The sequence below is a fragment of the Lygodium microphyllum genome, chromosome 4 (assembly GCF_053477565.2).
Source record: "Lygodium microphyllum isolate KBCC chromosome 4, Lygodium_microphyllum_v1.1.10, whole genome shotgun sequence".
Lineage (NCBI taxonomy): Eukaryota > Viridiplantae > Streptophyta > Polypodiopsida > Schizaeales > Lygodiaceae > Lygodium > Lygodium microphyllum.
Window position 1 is genome coordinate 109,007,590 of NC_141138.1, and position 18,697 is coordinate 109,026,286.

Consider the following 18,697-nt stretch of genomic DNA (forward strand, 5'->3'; position numbering starts at 1 on the left):
TTGTAGCAACTTGACCCATGTATTGTCATGTTTGCAGTTTCACATTAATGCAGTCCCAGCTCTCTCAGCTGATGATTGGCCTCCATGAGAGCTTTGTTACTCATACCCTGGTCATCTAATCATAATAAAGGATCATTCAGAGAAGCAGCACAAAATCTGTAGTAATTCAGGTTGCCTGCAGATATGCAACCATATGCACATAGTTATCACAATGTTGTGCAACGTATTCTAGATTCTTTTCATTTTGAAATACCGACTGGCCTTCCTTTATTTCAGCAAGCATTCAGATTCCACATCATTGCTGTTCTCATCTCCCACCTATGAATGCCACTTCACCGCTACTGCTGTTTCTAATATGTTGAGAAAAATACAAGAAGCATCATTCAGAGCAGCAGGAAAAAAAACCTAACTCAGGCTGCTTTCAGATATGCAACCCTATGCACATAGCTCTCACAATCTTGTGCAAAATGTTATTGGTCCTTGTATTTTGTATCACAAACTATCCTTCCTATATTTCAGCAAGCATTTAATGATTGCTGCTCTCTCCCATTTATGCATACCCATTTTATAAAGACAAAAACAAAATAATTAAACAGAGACAGAACACGTACATCAGTCCAGTAAGCTCAACCACTGTACCTGTATCATTGAAGGCTTGTTGGATTTCCTGATGAAGAAAATATACAACATCAACCAGCTTCTCCATGACCTGGTTAACAATGGTTAAACTGAGAAAAAAACTTTTAAATCCAACCTACTGAATTTAATCTTATAGCTGTACATACTCCACACTACCTCTTCTAAGATCTTAGACCATAAGGACCTTTTCTTAAGATTCTTCACGTGCCTTTTTTGACTTTTCAACTCGCTTCTAAGGATGGTAAGACTGTCACCTGCAACTCAAAAGATGCACAAATGCTTGAGCGATCTCTGAAGCAATATGATCACAATGCATTTCAGGTGACTGACTAGTCGTATAAAGAGTTGATATTTTCAACAGGCTCTTGAATTACTAACCTCTTTGAGGATTACTGAATAGTTCTTCTTCTTGAAGCTTTCGTCGATAATCAGTCTCAAATCTGTCCAATGCATGTAGTTCATGATACAGCTCCTAAATAGGAAACAGAAGGCAAGGATAAGGTTACAGTTTGAAGGCAAATGGAAAAGTATAAACACAAACCAACAGCGGCAACAATAGAAATAAAAAGACAAAACCAACAGAACTAAAAAGTAGAAATGACCAACACCTCAAAAATAGGATCAGAATCTTGTTGAAATGGTTCATTCCTTTTGATAGTGAAAGATAATATGTCTCTCATGTGAGCTCATTTAAATACATATTTACAGAGATTCAGAACTTTCAACATCCACAGGGAATATAGATAATCATTAACATTATGTACCATTTTTCATGTCATAATAGATGTCCCTTTTTTTTATTGTACAGCTAGATCATAAAATAGATATGTAATGTTGGGAATAGGTACCTTTTATATGTGCTCGGGTCTGAATGCACCCTTAGCACTTGTGCTTTACATATATCTATCTAAAAACCTAAAAGAGGTACACAACTTATTGTATCCACACATCGAGCATCTCACACTCTCTACTCTCTACTGCTGCTCACCTCCCTCTCTCTCTCTCTCTCTCTCTCTCTCATATATATATATATATGCAACCATTACCATTGCTGAATATCGCATCTCCACCGTGTACTTGTCACTTCAAACTGGTATCAGAGCTAAAGTTATCACAAGCGCGCTTCCAGAGGCCAATTCGAGTGCACAAGTCACAAGTCGCAATCTTGAGCATGTTGCAGGCTGCAGTTGGTCACAGGCGTCACGGCACAGGTCAGGCATCAAACAGGTCGCAGGTCTGCAAGTCCGTAGGGAAGCGCAAGTGCCTGACAGTCAAGCGGCAACATTGGCGGCAATTCCCAGGCCTAGCACGAGTTGAGCGCAGCCATCGGCACTCAACATTCTTTTCTAACAAAAATTCATGTTTTATTTTTCAAAGGTTTATCCTTGGTAAGTTTTGGCAGGCTATCACATGCGTGTAAGCACAGTTTGACAAATCTCAGAGATTGGGCATGCATTTGCTCCCAGAAATTGGGCATTCTAACATATGTCCAAAGATTTTACTCAGCTGAGTAAAATTTGTGGAACTTGCACACATTCAGGTCTCACAAATTGAGGCTTTTTATGTATTTGTGGAAATTGCAGTGGGATAGGTACAATTTCCTAGAAATTTGACAGATATGACCCCGCACAATTTGGGGCTTTTGCAAAATTTGCAAAATTTGTGCCAAATTTGGTCCTGGTATGTACTTGCAATGCAATTTCTATGCAAATTGAGTGCATTGACCCCGGAAAAATTTGGAGCTTTTGCAAAATTTGTGAAATTTTGGTGAAATTGGATTGTGGAATCTACTCGAGAGTTTATCTTTGGTGCAATTTAAACAATTTGAGCAAAGAAATTTTCGGGCTTTTGACCGTATGAGTCAAATTTGTGCCCATGGATGAATCACAATAGCCGTGTCTCCGCTCAATAGTGTTTGGAAAGAAGCTTCTTCTCAAAGTCATCAAAGCTTGTGAACTGGTAAGACATCTTCGATCCTACAATCACCGAGAAAGCTGCATTTGGATGGAGATAGCATAGGAGACAAAAGGCAATCAACTACAAGGACTATAGATGCATTGTTTGTCAAGGAAAAGTTGTTGCCTATCACTAGGAAGTTGTCACATACCACCAAGACATCTTCGATCCTACAATCACCGAGAAAGCTGCATTTGGATGGAGATAGCATAGGAGACAAAAGGCAATCAACTACAAGGACTATAGATGCATTGTTTGTCAAGGAAAAGTTGTTGCCTATCACTAGGAAGTTGTCACATACCACCAAGAAGTTGTCACCTGCCAAAAAGTTGTCACCTATTGTAGACAATTTTTGTTTTCAGCAAAACATAAAAAACAAGGGCCACTTGATGCTTGGATGTTGTCACCTACGTCCTAAGGGGGAATCGCCTGGTAGCTAGAAGGCCAACGAACAAAGATTGGACCACCTAAACAAGTGGTGAATACAACAAACGCTGAAAATCTGTGTTTTGAATCTCTCGGCTGGTCCTCCACACGGAAAACCTACTCTTTAAAAAAATCCCTAGACTGTGTCCTCACAGGCAATGATACTATGTAAATGTGCAATGGAAGAGAAACACGAACATAGAGAGAAGCACAAAGAGAGAGAGGAAGCAGAAGATGAAGGAAGAATGCTGCACTGATAGAAGAAGAATGTTGGTACAATGATGATGGACTGATCAGTCCCTAGCTGCAACCCAAAGTGTTAGTGAGGGCACCAGATTAGGCTAATGATGCTAGCAGCACCAAGCATGCAGTGTCAGAGTGTTCACTTGCAAAGGGAAGACTGAAGAGTGTGTGCATTTGCCAAGTGGGGGGATGGCTCTAAATAGCCATAAATCCCTAAACCTAGCCGACCTACACATGCCAAAAAAGTTGACCGACCAGCATTTAATGCTGACCATTGAAGAAAAATGCCAAAAAAAAAAAGGGAGACCTTGGAAAAATCCCAAATGACAATGACAATGACTAGCAAGTGTAGGCAGATTATGAAAAGCAAAAACTCGCCTTGAAAGGCACACAAGGAGTCGACAAATAAAGAAAATGCACTTAAACTCCCAAAGATCCTATGTCTGTGTCGTCAGATTCTAACACCAGCTCACAACCAAGAGATGGCAGACTGACATAACTAACATAAGCAGGCCAACAATAGCAATGGCAGACCAATCAAATAACCCCTTGGTTTTAACGAGGAAAATGGTCCAACTACCATGTAAGCAACAGATCTACCATATTGGGATGGAGGATGATCCCCCTCTTGACTATGGAGATGGGGCTGAAGTGTCCTCATCTAATGTGCTGGAGTTCCTAGGTGAGTAAGAGAGTCTCTAGTCTTCAATAGACTACCCTTGGTCTTTGAGTGATACTCGTCATCAAAATGGCCAATCTTTTGGCAATGTTCACAGTATCTATTCTTTTTGGGGACATTTTGCCATCCTGTTTCAATTTTGGAGGGGGTTTACTTTTCCCCTCACTGCTCAACGCAGTCTTAGTAATGTTCTAACTACTTTCCGCCACCTTGCTACTTTTCCCCTCACTACCCTGACTCAGTTTCTAGTCTTCATCTTCAACAAACTGCCCTTGGTCTTTGAGTGATACTTGTCATCAAAATGGCCAATCTTTTGGAAATGTTCATGGTACCTATTCTTTCTGGGGACATTTTTCTATTCGGTTTCAATCTTGGAGGGGAATTACTTTTCCCCTCACTACCCGACTCGGTCTTGGTATTGTTCTAACTACTTTCCACCACCTTGCCTCACCTTCTAGGAAGTCAAGGCCCCTTTGAAAAGGAAAATTGGGGTTTCTTATAGAATAAATCAAACAACCGAAAGTAACACAATAGCTGACACTCAAACTCATAAAAGGTGGGTCACTAAGGCTATCAGACAACTCGCTAATGATATTGAAGTATTTTTGTGGCAATTCATTCATGAATAAAAAAGTGACTTGATCATCAACAACTTGGGTTGGCCAACTATAGCAAATTCAACGAGCAATCGCTAATAACTTGATCAACTTGACAATCCAATTATACCTCTAAAGGACTTTCAAGTCTTGGAGCTCATGGTCAAGATTAATATATTGAATACAATCACAAGCCATGTAGCAATCATCTAGATGTGCCCAATGCTTAGAGGCAAGGTCTAGGTTTTGAAGTTTAGAGTGAAATTCGAACGTAAGACCCTGCATCAACTTGACTATGGCTATGGCATTTTTTCTCTTCCATGAGTGAACTACCTCATATGAGAACCAACGTGGATCAAGCTAAGGTTCTTGCCCCTCAACAAGTTCCCACAAGCCTTGGGAATCCAAGACCCACATCAAATTAGACTAAGTGGTAAAGTTAAACCCATTAAAAAGAGTCTCATCCATAAACACATGCTTGGTTGATACAAATGGATGGATAGCTTGATGAGGAGGGAGATAAGCCAATCATATAGGATAGCAATGGGGGAAACTAGATGCTACATGAGACATCAAAGTACGTAGTGTGGTGACTCTAGAGGTATGCCTCAAACAGGTAACTAACTAGTATATGGTCTTGATGCCGAAAAGGTATAGGTTGACCTACTTGGTATTGACATGTTGGCAAGGAAAACTAAGTTGCCCATCTTGTCCTTAGAGCATCTTGAAACCGACGGATAGACCAAGAGGACAAATCAAGCAATGGAGGATATAATGCGTGCATGTCTCCCGTAGGCAATCTGATTGTGAGTATGATCTTCCTCAAATTGAGTTTGCTTATAATAGTGCTAAGCATTCGACGACCAATTATAGTGTACAATTATGAGCCAAAACCACTAATTGCCATCGCACTCAAGGAGATAAAAATGCAATCGGTAGTCAACTTTCCACACGATGTGCAAGAGATGATGACAGTTGCTAGAGAAGCATAAAGACGCACTACGACTATGCCACGCTTTATGCCAACTAACATACTACTCTTCAAGAGCTCTAGGAAAGTATGTGGGTTTACCTTGAAGTGCCAAAGGACTCTCATTTGATGACTACCAATAAGTGCTATAAATTATTTTTGAGGAATTGTGTTCATTTCCAAATTACCAAGAGGATATGTAGCATATCCTATGAGCTGGATTTACCATCAAAAATCGGAGTTCACCATGTGTTTCACATTAGTCATTGGAAAGAATGATTGGGACAAGGTAATTTGACTATTCTGATTAAGGGCATCCCGCAGCTCGAGGATATTGCCCACTCGAATCGGCATGTTCGTTAAAAAGTCATTTCTCTCACTTAGTCCCTAAGGATATTGCTAAGGTCAACAATCATTCATAAGGGGGGAAGTGTTATGTCCTTGGACATCTGAATGGCTACTATAGCATTGGTCACAATGGTTATGAAGTGACTTAGTGCAAATGCACTGAGGATACTTCCACACTAGGGTAGTCGTGGAACGCCAACCCTTGGGATGTGGTCATGACCCCAAGTACTGCTAGCTCCCATGCTTAGAGGTGAGCCCATTTGGCTCCATGGCTAGAAGGAGAGTCTTATGTCCACTCCCTTTTATTCATGGATATGGCTTGTGTTGCGTCCCATATGCAAGTTGGATCTATTAGCAGTCATGTATATCTTGTGTGGTCATCTCATTCCCGTGAGCCTCGGTCTGAGTCAAACAAGGACATTAGGAGCTCTGATATTGTATTTGTCTATCATCTTATGTGTTTTAGACACTTTAGATCGAGGGCACATTAGTGCATTTCTTTTTGTGCATTTTTGGCTATTTTTAGGGGTTTGCCCACATTTAGGGGTTTTCCCTTTTTTGTCTATATATAGGCAGCCTATCCTCCCACTTTCATTATCCATTATTCATCATTGATCCTTCATGATCATCCAACGCTCCTCATTCTCTCATCCCCCTGCAACCGTCTGGCACGCACACTGATGCATAGAGTTGTGTGTTGGGGCTGACTATTGCAACCTTGTACCTTCAGCCGTTGCAATCACATTGTCCCTTCTCTCTCCTACGTTCTATTTGTCTCCTTCTCCACATGTTCACTTTCCTCTTTCCATTGCACACTCTCACATAGTATCACAACCACGTGTGGGAGCCAAGGATCTCGAAGAGAAGCATACTATCCACAACAAAACTTGCCAAGTATAACCAGCCTTCCTTCCGTCGATGGATGGTAAATCCCTAATAACAACTTAATTACAGCAGCAAACAATTAATGCAAATCTGAAAATACAAATTTACCTACTGATCTTGGACGATACACACCCGATTGGCCCAAAAATTGGCGCCCCTTTCCGTATTTCTTTAGCTTTATTAAAGAAGAAGTTGATTTACAATGGGATTCTCCCAATCCCCTTCGCAATTCAAACTCCCCTTGTTGTCCAAAGTGACCAGCAAGTCTTCAATCTATTTTGCCCCTTGATTCGGGCACTTAATTGGCCTTCACACACTTCATAAACGATCGAAATGCCCCAAATTCAATGGCTAGTGAGTCCTCCACCTAAATTTAGCTGATATTCACCTTCAGCCCTATTGAATCCAAGTCTTGGAGCTTCCAATTTCTCGCACGCTTCCCGAGGCTGCTGCTAAACCCTAATTCCTATTGTAAATTAGGGTTTACAGCAGAGAAATTTGCAATTTCTCAACCTCCAAAGGGTCCAAATGCTGCGATCTTCGAAGCGAGGCTGTGAAATGGTTGGGAGATCAGAGAGAAAGCTGTAGAGAGAGAAAATTCAGAGTTTTGTCGCGAAGAATAACTGAAAATCAGTCAAATGCAGCCGATGCCCTGCCACAACAGCTTGTAGATGCAAAGAACTAAAGAAAATCAATCATTACTACACTGCCTTGTCTCAACAACCTGTAGATGCTGTCACTTGTTGTTGATTGGTCTTCTCTTATCCCTGGTTGCCTCAGAAGATCCTCCAATGGCTGCATATCAGACCAGCAGCATCTCCTCCCTCACTCTTGTAGACTGAGTATACTAAAAATGCCTCTCTCTGGCATCTAAAGACGTTTTTCAGCCTTGCACGAGTATTTTTGGCAAATGGTAACCTTTCCAAATGGTTTTTTCAACATTATCCATAATTAAATATTAATTTTCAGTCTTTAAATAATGAAAATCAATCTAATAATTATTTCGATGCCCTAAAAAATAATTTGATTGGCCAATAATTAAATTGGCTAGACATCTTCCACTCCCAAGTATCTCTGCGCCATCTTTGACTATTAGCTTGGCGTAAGGTACCATTAAACACCACTTCTCTAGTATCACTAACCATAGTTACTTGGAGTTTCAAAAACGGCGAAACGGAAATGGCCGGAAAACGGTAGAAACGGAGTTTCGTCTCGAGGAAGAAACGGGGAAGCGGGAAAACGGAGATACAAGGAAATATGTAACCCCGATTTAATATATAATATAGATAATAGATGACAATAAGCCACACTTCGAGAAATACTTGGCATACATGATTAACATACAATTGATTATTGACATTGAAATTTGATACCATCATACTAGGTCGGAGGTCCTAAATCCTAACTTCTATAACCTGTTACCTATAGCCTACACCAATTTCCAAAATCGAAAGATACATCAGGATTCATACAATATACTTAAACTTTGAATTGGCAAGTGCCAAGCACACTCTAAAGATATTCATAGATCACACTTTAAATATTAGATCATTACAATTTACATGTAACATGATAATAGATCTACATGAATCACAAAAACACTTGGAGGCTGGATCATATTCATGAATCATGAAAAAAAGATACAAGAGTATAAAAGATAAGTTGATAACTAATGATCCATAAAACACCATGGGTGACGGTCCACTGAGTCCTCAGTCAATGACCATAAATGATAAGACACAGTCACACAAGAGAGCATCACGCTACAGTGTGAGATAGTCACAGCTTCACGAATTAGAATCACGATTCACAGGCTACAACCTACAACCACACAGAAATTTGAGATAGAATATGAGAGAGAGAGAGAGAGAGAGAGAGTATGTGTGTGTATGCGTGGCTATGGAGTCCTCAGTCGACAAAGGAGCAGGCCCGACAGAGTGGAGAGAAGAAACGTAGCTAGATGAAAAGTCGACTGGAATGTGGGAGTTTGGGGGGCGCTCACGTTCGGGCCAAAGTTTTGCCCCAAATCGCAGTCTACAAAAACGTCGTTTCTTGGGCGTTTTCATTTCTAGAAACGTTGTAGCGTTTCTAAAACGCCAAAAACGGCGTTTCTTGTAACTATGTCACCAACTGACACTTATGGCCAAATGAAAAACCTAGGCCAACAACTGGCACCATATACCACCAAGTACTTGTGCGGCATAACTTATGGCAACTTTTGCCTTTGACATCCCATATTTCCTCAAGTCCTGGGCTCATCCATTTACTTTAACCCTAGTTACTTCTCACATGTGCAACATTTACTTAACCATGTGATTAAAAATTAATCCATATGTCAAGTGAGGTTTCAAAAATACATGTCCTCATGACACCATGTGTCATCCCCACGTGCTGCAGACCTTGTGCTTGGAGTCAAACAAGGCAAGGCGACCTGTTTCCAACCCCTTGTTGGGCTACGTTTATCAAGGAAGATTTGTGTTTTGCTCTTGGGTAGCATCTACCAAGCCAAGTGGCACCAATATTGCACTCGAGCGGCCATTCTATTGGCTCGGCAACACCAAAACCCTCATGTTAATCGCTCGCAATCCCCATCACACATGCTGCAAAACTAGGCCTGCATTACTTTTATTTTTGTGCATGCAATCCATGTATCTTTGCATTTTGTGCAAACAAGTCATTAGTCCTCTTGGGCGACACATTTGCAAGTTGGGCAGTACGTGTTCTTTATTGGGCAGCCTACGTACAACCAGATAAATTTCTTTCTTTGTTGCGTTCTCATATTGGCTGGTCTTTGCTGACCACAATGACTTATTTTTGGTGCAGGGCGGCCTCCATTGCAAGCCCACATTAGGGTAGATTTGTGTTTATAGCAAGACTCGATTTTTAAGCACTCCTAGTCTCCTTTACCAACCCCTCAATTGGTTGTCTCCGAGTTGAAGACTTGTTTTCCTCTGAATTTATAGCTCCCTTTCTCTACCTGGCATTGTGTCTTCCCTTCAACACTCGATACTCTCCGTCTACCTTGCCTCAGTTAGTCTTCTTCTGTACTATGGCCCAATGGACCCCAATTATCCCAAGGACACCTCTTATTAGTCACACCTTTATTCCGATGACAGCATCTTCTTTGTTTTTTTGCAGGTACTTTATTGAAGGACATCTATGGCCAACGTGCATTCTATTCGGGATCATGTGATTCGGGATCATTAAAACCAACCATCATCTTGCAACTCTTTACCATTATGTTCTTCCAAGGCTTCTAATCCCCGATTGGCATTTATGGCATCTTCTATGCAAGTGCTAGCCATACCCTCTCTCTCTGCATCCAACAAGCTAGATGGGATGAACTAACCTCTATGGTCATACCGCATGGACTGTCTCCTCAACAATTGTGCGTTGGGAATAAAGGCTCTTGTGCCTTTAAATGTGCTCAGGTATGAACACACCCTTAGCACTTGTACTTACACATATATATCTATCTAAAAACCTAAAGGTACACACTCGTCATTGTACCTAAAAACGTGCTCACTCTCTTTGTCTCTCGCTAAGCGTAACAACTGACTGTCTCGATCTTTATGCCTCTCCCGTCACTACAAACTAGTATCAAAGCTGACTTTTGTGCACACTTTCCGTGAAGAAGACCAACAGCTGAGCAACCGTGCAAAAGACAAGCAAAATATTGCACCAGGTGAACAGGCAGGTGTCTGGAGAGACCACGCTGCAGACCAGCAACGACAAGGCAATTAGGCGTTAGTTGTTCGCGACTAGGCAACTGCAGGTCGACGGAACGTGGACCAGATAGTAGTCGCAGGCGAGTTACAGGCGGGCACCACGTTTCAGTAGGCCGGCGACTAGGCGACTAGCGACGTGACAAACCTGTGACAAGCATTCTGTCCAACAGCCGCCAACGCGAGTAGGCAGGCAAGTGGCGTCAACGTCACGCGACGTGCTGGCGAGCCAACGGACCCCCCCGCCCCGTCATTCTTTTGAGCATTTTCTTTCAAATCTTTTTTTTTTTAATATCCTCTTCCTTGACAAGAGTTCACACGCCAAAAGCACAGATCACAGATTTGTGAGGATTCGAGCCAAAAATTTGGGGCTTTTTCCAAATTGGACATAGTTCATGCTTGTCAGTGACTATCGACTCAAAAATTGCAAAGTCGGTGCACATTTGCCTAGGAATTTTGGAGCTTTTCACATTTTAGTGAAATTCTTTCAATTTCATTGAAATTAGTATACGCAGGACTTTGAAAATTTGGGGATTTATCCAGATTTGATACAAGCAAGATGCAACAGCGTTATTTGTCTCAAAAATTACAGGAATTTGTGACATTTTGACCCCAACATTTGGGGTTTTTCATGTACATGCACAAATTGGGCTGAAATTTACCCAATTTCTTGACATTGATGCACATTGGACCTCGTGCAATTTGGGGCTTTTGCAGTTTGGGCAAAATTTGTGCAACATTTGGTCAGTTTATGTACATGCAAGTTGAATTCCACGCAATTTGGACATCAACACTTGGTAAAATTTGGGGGTTTTGCTGAAATCGCTCTATTTTGGCAAAATTGACTTGTTCTAAGCATGACAGAGAAAATGCAGATGTGTGTTTGATGCTTTGAGCACAAAATTGTGGGGCTTTTGAACATTCGTAAATTTTATGCCGGTGGGTACATATACAACAAAAATTGCAGCTAAATTTTGGGATTTCTCATGTAATGTGATGCATATGCCCTTGGAACAGCTGTAATCAGTTGTGGAATGTTGTAGCACATGGTTTGGTGCTTCTGAAAATTTAATTACAGATCTGAAATATGTGCTTCTACATGATCATTTATTGCTAGTTGGTACTTGTTTGTACCTTGGTCACTTGGGTGACAGTTTTGGGTCTGCATTTTCTGTTTTTTTTTTTTTTTAAATCACATTTGGGCTGAAAATCATGGCTGGCAGCAATGACAATAGTGATCTGATGCACATAAAGAAGCTTGAAGGAGCACATAACTTTGCAGTTTGGCAAAAACAATGCTACAATATCTTGTTGCCAAAGAAGCAGGCAAAGCCGATCAAAACACAAGGGGCAAAGTCCGCAGATATGGAACAGGACGATTGGGATGAGTTAAATGAGCTTGCACGCTCAACCATCGAGCTATCGATTTCTGATGCCTTGCTGTTTAATATAGAAGGTTTGGATTCTGCATATGCTATATGGACTAGACTAGAAGAACTGTACGCACGAAAGAGTGCTGCAAGCGAAGTGTATTGGCTGGAAAGCTTATGGATTTGCGTATGAAAGATGATACAACAATGTCTACTCACTTGAGTGAGTTTAACTCTATTTTCAACCAGCTGGTTGCCTTGAAGTTCATGATTGATGAGGAATTTAAGGCTACTTTCTTGCTTTGTACTTTACCAGAGAGTTGGGATACATTCAAGACTGCTATGAGTAATTCTAATGTAATCCTTTTGTTTGTTGATCTAGTAAGTCTTCTAGTGCTTTGCATACTAGGGACAGATCACAGCAGAAAGGCAAATATGATAGCAAGGGACGCAATAAATCACATGGCAAAGATGTTGCATGCCATCATTGTGGCAAGAAGGGTCACTTTAAACGTGACTGCTACAAATGGAAGAAAGAGAAAGGAAAAGGCAAGAAAACAGATGATAACAAGGAAGAGAAGAAAGATACTCAACCTAAGAAGAGCAGTGTAAAAATTAAAGAGGTGAATGTAATCACTCATGACAGTGATAGTGGGAGTGACGTACTCTTTGTCTCTTCACACTTTGGTGCATATGCTTTACTTGCAGATACAGATGATGACATGCATACCTGGATTCTTGATTCAAGTGCTTCCTTTCATGTCACCTCTCATCGTGAGTGGTTCTCTGACTATACAGGGGGTCGACATGGTCTTGTCCATCTTGGGTACAACTACGCATGTGAGATTGCAAGTATTTGCAACGTGCAGTCACAACTTCAGTATGGCTCTGTCTTTACACTTCAGCATGTACGGCATGTACCTCAGCTCAAGAAAAGCTTGATTAGCACAAAGCGGCTAGATGATGATGGTTTTCATACCACCTTTGGTGATGGAAAATGGAATATCTATAAGGGATCTAGGGTTATTGCCATAGGTTGCAAGAGTAATACTTCGTATCCACTTCATGTATCTAGTGTGCGTGACCATGTTGTTGCCGTGACCGAGCAGCCAAGTGTTTCTTTGTGGCATAGCCAATTGGGACACATGAGTCAAACAGGAATGAAAGTGCTTTCTCGTTTGGGTTACTTGCCTTGTCTTCGTTATGCTGATTTTGAGCATTGTGATCATTGTATTTATGGTAAACATGCACAGACATCTCACAAAAAGTCTCTTTCTTTGAAATCTTCTCCATTAGAGTTAGTACATTCAAATGTATATCAAATGCCAGGATTATCTTTAGGGGGGAAGAAATATTTTGTCACCTTTGTCGATGATGCTACACGAAAGATATGGGTTTATCCTATTCGTAGCAAGGATGAAGTGCTTGACAAGTTTAAAAAATTCTTGGCATTGGATGAAAATCAGACAGATAAGACACTTAAGTTTCTTCACTTTGACAATGGTGGGGAATATGTGTCCAAGGCCTTTCTAGCATTTTGTGACAGCAAAGGGATAAAGAGGGAGCTCACTGCCCCTTATAATCGACCCCAAAATGGAGTTGCAGAGCATATAAATTGGACCATACAGGATAAGGTTCGTACAATGTTGTCTCGTACTGCATTACCCCATGGTTTTTTGGCAGAGGCTGTTATGACAACCGTACACTTAATTAATCGGTCACCAAACAGGTCTTCGGGGGGGATTGTTCTCCAAGAAGCGTGGTTGGGCAAGTTACCTTCATATGCTCACCTAAAAGTGTTTGGCTACGAGGCTTTTGTGCACATTCGTAAAGAAAAACGCAACAAACTTAAGCCAAAGACTCGTAAATGTATTTTCCTAGGATATGGTGACGAGGGTGAAATGGGGTATAGATTAGATTATGGGATCTCAAGAAAAGAAAAGTAATACCCAGCAATGACGTTATCTTCCGGAAAGATCACATGCATAAACAGTCTGAAAAGACAAAGGAGATTTGTAGGGTTATGTTCCGGGAAGAAATACCTTTTGGACAGCAAAGTGTGCCCGTTATACAGCAGCAAATACCTGCTATAAATGAACCTGTAAATGCAAAAAATGATGCTGGAAATGATCAACCAACTATTGCCCATGATAATGAGCCACTACATGTGCAGGAACAGCCAGGACACCAAGCTGTTAATGCTGATTTGCAAGCTGAAATGCAAAGACAGCACATTGAAAATAGAAATTTGCAAGAACAGCTAGCAAACAATGACCATTGGGTTAGGAGATCGTCTAGGGTTACTAGACAACCTGACAAATTTGTTCCTGGTGCAAACAATGTGGCTGATTATGTCATGTTGGTAGGCTGTGGTGAACCGTCTTGCTTCAAGGAAGCAATGGACAGACAAGATAGCAAGAAATGGTATTAAGCCATGTTGTCAGAGATGGAATCTCTTGAGAAAAATGGCACTTGGGACTTGGTGCAGTTGCCTAAAGGGCAGAAAACACTTCCATGCAAATGGGTTTACAAGATGAAAGTCACTTTTGGTTCATCACCAAAGTACAAAGCAAGATTGGTTGCAAAGGGGATACAAGCAGGAGCATGGAATTAACTTTGATGAGATTTTCTCTCCTCTAGTCAAGATGACTACATTGAGAACCATTTTGGACTTGGTTGCAGTTGAAGATACGGAGCTTATACAAATGGATATAAAGACTGCATTTTTACATGGTGATCTCCATGAGGACATATATATATTGAACAAGGGAAAGAAAAGATGGTATGTAAACTCAAAAGGAGTTTGTATGGGCTGAAACAAGCACCAAGAGAATGGTATCATAAGTTTGATACATTCATGCAGTCTCAAGGCTTTCATAAAAGTCAAGTGGATCACTGCTTGTACACCAAGAAGGCAGCAAATTGCAACCTGATTATCTTGGTTTTGTATGTTGATGACATGCTGATTACTAGCACGGATACTCATGCCTTGGACTCACTGAAACAAAGTCTTCATGGCATCTTTGACATGAAGGATCTTGGTGATGCAAATCACATTCTTGGCATGCAAATACTCAGAGATAGATCAAAAGGCTTACTCTATCTATCTCAGCAAGAGTATATCTCCAAGGTTTTGCAGTGTTTCAATATGGAGAGGGGAAAAACAATTGGGGTTCCATTGCCTCCATATGTGAAACTCAGTGCAAAGGACAGCCCTACATCTGATGATGAGAAGGCTGAAATAACCAAGATACCATATGCTTCGGCTGTTGGCAGTTTGATGTATGCTATGATTGCTACACGTTCTTACATTGCCTTTGCAGTGGGAGTGGTTAGCAAATACATAGCAAACCCTGGCAAGAAGCATTGGGATGCAGTGAAAGGTATTATGAGATACCTCAAAGGCACAAAGGAGTTGTGCATCTGCTTTGGGAAGCAGAAAACATATGTTGTTGGCTTTACAGATGCAGACTATGCTGGTCGTGCGGATTACAGAAAGTTCACTTCTGGGTATGTGTTTACTTTCACAAGAGGAACAGCCTCTTGGATCTCCAAGCTACAAAAGTGCATTCCATTGTCTAGTACAAAGGCAGAGTATGTGGCTGCCACTGAGGCATGCAAGGAGGCTTTATGGCTTTCACATCTGGTGGGAGAGCTTGGTATTACAAAGTTACCTCTTTTCCATTGTGATAGTCAGAGTGCTATCATACTAGCACGGAATCATGTCTTTCATGCAAAGACAAAGCATATACAGGTGAAGTATCACTTCATTAGAGATGAAGTGATAGCAAGAGCACTGAACTTCTCAAAGTGCATACAGATGATAATCCTGTAGACCTTCTCACGAAGGGTCTTCCAGTAGAGCGGTTTGCTCATTGCCGACAGATGATGGGGATTGGATAGATATATGTATTTCAGTTTTATACATACCTAGACTTAGCTTATTCTTTTCTCCTCTTAAGGCACATTGCTTTTAGGTGTAAGGCTGTTGGAAATAAAGGCTCTCGTGTCTTTAAATTTACTCAGGTGTAAACACACCCTTAGCACTTGTAATTACACATATATATCTATCTAAAAACCTAAAGGTACACACTCGTCATTGTACCTAAACATGTGCTCACTCTCTCTATCTCTCGCTACGCGTAATGACTGACTATCTCGATCTTCGTGCCTCTACCGTCACTATATTGTGACCTTTGGGATTTTGTTACAGTCTCTATACTCCAACTTACCGTGGATCATCATGATGGAGTGACTACGGAGTCCACAGCTTTATGGAATCGGTTGAAGCTACTAAAGTCGAAAGATAACTCCAACTTCTTCTTCCCTTTCTTCTGCTTAGCTTGTCCTATACTTGGAGATAAAAACGCATAAGCAAGGCCATGTGCACGAGCTCCGCAATGACTGTGGCACGCATCCTACTCAAGCACCAATTGAACTAGCTCCTTCCAAGTGAGTCTCCTGGCTACCAAAAGCGAGAAGACTGGTGTAGGACAAATCATATGTTGGTGACAGAAGATATAAGAGAAGTGTCACAACTAGGTCCTTCAAAGAAATGTTTGTACAAATCAACAATCACACCATTCCTTGTTGCTTGGCCCTTGGTCCCTAGTGTTTCTATGCAACTTATGGCGCCTTTGATAGTTCCTCACTATCGTCTCATATTTGGATTAGAGGCTTGGCTCACCCATCCTTGATTGGAATTTTCTAGAGTGATCCATTCGAGACCTCTCTATTTTTGTTGTCCTTAGGTGGCCTTCTGTTTGATTGATTGTTTATATAGAGAGGGTGTCTTGCTCCTTGGCTAACTTTCTCCATCTACGGACTACATCGAGACTAGCACTCTTCTTGTCACCCATGGATCTACATCTCCTTTGGCCTTCCACCACATCCAAGATCTTGAGAGGAAGTGTTAGCAATCGTGTGTACCTTGTGTAGTCATCTCTTGTCTATGAGCCTCAATTTGAGTCAAACGAGGACATTAAGAGCTCTAACATTGTATTTGTCTATCATTTTATGTGTTTTAGACACTTTAGATGGAGAGCACGTTAGTACATTTCTTTTTGTGCACTTTTGGCTATTTTTTAAGGGTTTGATCACATTTAGGGTTCTTCCTCTTTTTCACCCACATATAGGGAGCCTTCCCTCCCACTTTCATTATCCATTATCCACCATTGATCCTTCGTGATCAGCAACCAGCCCTCCTCATTCTCTCATCCCCCTACTACCATCTGACACTCACACTAACATGTAGAGCTGCGTTTTGGGCTGACCATTGCAGCCTTGTACATTCAACCATTGAAATCACATTATTTCTTCTCTCACTTGCATTCTCTTTGTCTCCTCCTCCTCATGTCCACTTTCCTCTTTCTGTTAAACACTCACACAAGATCCTAGCAAAATGTTTCACTCTCTATTTGTATTTCTCTTCTTTTCTTTATATTCTCTTCCTATCCTCTCTAGGAATCACCTCTCTACTATTCTACTAATGATAAACTTCACGGCCCTAATTACTTAGCATGGAGTGATGTCATGAAAGCATGGTTAGTGTAGAAACAATTATGCTACGTGGCTTCTCGAGCTATTGAACGGCCTCAACCTCCCGCTCGTCTTCCAAATGATGGGGACCAAGATAACCATGAAGAAGCTGTGCTTACATATGATTCCAATGATACCCGTGTGTATTCTACTCTTCTTCAATACACTACTAAAGAGGTTCTACCAGCAATCACCTCTTGCAAGGCACTTTCAGCAGCATGGGTCTTGGAAAACTTTTAGATGTCGTATGAGGCTCCCTTGACCTTGTGTGCAGTTACAACTTACCCTCTATGGACAGCTCCAACAAATGATGTTTGAGCCAAAGGATACTATCCAATCATCCTTACTTTGTGTTACAGAGGTACAAAACCAACTTCAACACAAGCAATCCATGCTTCCAAAGGCTCATCTTCTAGGGATTGTGTTCTATAAACTTCCTCGAGTTTGATGGAGTAGCCAATGCTTTGCAAGCTCAGCTTTGTTGTCTAAACTATGATGAGTAATTATCATCATATCATTGTATTAGATCAGATCACCCATGATCTAAGAGGATATTAGCAGATTAGTCAACTCATGAGTGAGTTTATGTATTAGTATTTGTGGGTTGGGCAAATAGGATATTTTAGGTAGTCTTTATGGTCATTGTCTGAAGATTTATGGCTAGACAGCTGATGACCATGGGAGCCAAAGTCAAATTTCATAAAGGAAGTGCCAAGTTTGGGGATGAAGGATGCTCATTCCCCCAGGTCCCTAGAATAGAGTTTTTTGAGCCAATTGTCCTACCAGAACTTCTTAAGTTTCATTTTCAAAATCCAATGCATTCAGTAAAGGAAAAATAGAACCTGCAACACACCTCCCAAAATTTTATTGATACCAAAATCATAAAGCCAGGCAGCCTACTAGTTCCCAAAGGACCAATTCCAACACCAGTTATATATGGAAAAAAAAGCTACATACAGCTGTGTGTTGTGCTAGAGACATGAGATTTTGCATCTCTGCTTCAGCCTCCTCTTTTGAAAACCTTGTAACGGTTACATCTGCACCCAACCTATCAAAAAATACAGTTAACACCTATCAGCAACAGGCAGATGCTGTTGTCCGGGGAAGGGGGGGGGGCGGGGTAGGTGAAAGAAAAAACTAAGCCTCACTTTTCAAACATTCGATCTAAATTATGCCATTGGGGATCTCGACAATGGTTGCCAAATCGAACCACTTCACCTGAGAATATTCGTAGCTCGTTTCTGAAGAAAAAGAACCCCAATCAACCTAGCTGTCATAGTAACATGATGTATTGAATATTGTTTACATACTGTTGTGAATTA

General features: G+C 41.1%; 1 protein-coding gene across 2 annotated transcripts in view; it reads right to left on the bottom strand.

The window, feature by feature from the left end:
• The window catches only part of LOC148037456 (Ikzf5 (DUF668)), a 37,536-nt gene that overhangs the window by 8,874 nt on the left and 9,965 nt on the right, over positions 1 to 18,697 (bottom strand). The window contains exons 3-7 of one of the 2 annotated variants that reach the window (XM_087676405.1): positions 18,524 to 18,616; positions 18,333 to 18,423; positions 1,018 to 1,111; positions 796 to 893; positions 640 to 667 (exon numbers count right to left, since the gene is read on the bottom strand). In XM_087676405.1, the coding sequence (XP_087532531.1) occupies positions 640 to 667; positions 796 to 893; positions 1,018 to 1,111; positions 18,333 to 18,423; positions 18,524 to 18,616 (404 nt within the window). Of the gene's footprint in view, positions 1 to 639; positions 710 to 795; positions 894 to 1,017; positions 1,112 to 18,332; positions 18,424 to 18,523; positions 18,617 to 18,697 lie in introns of both variants that reach the window. The other variant, XM_087676404.1, reaches the window with a different exon arrangement.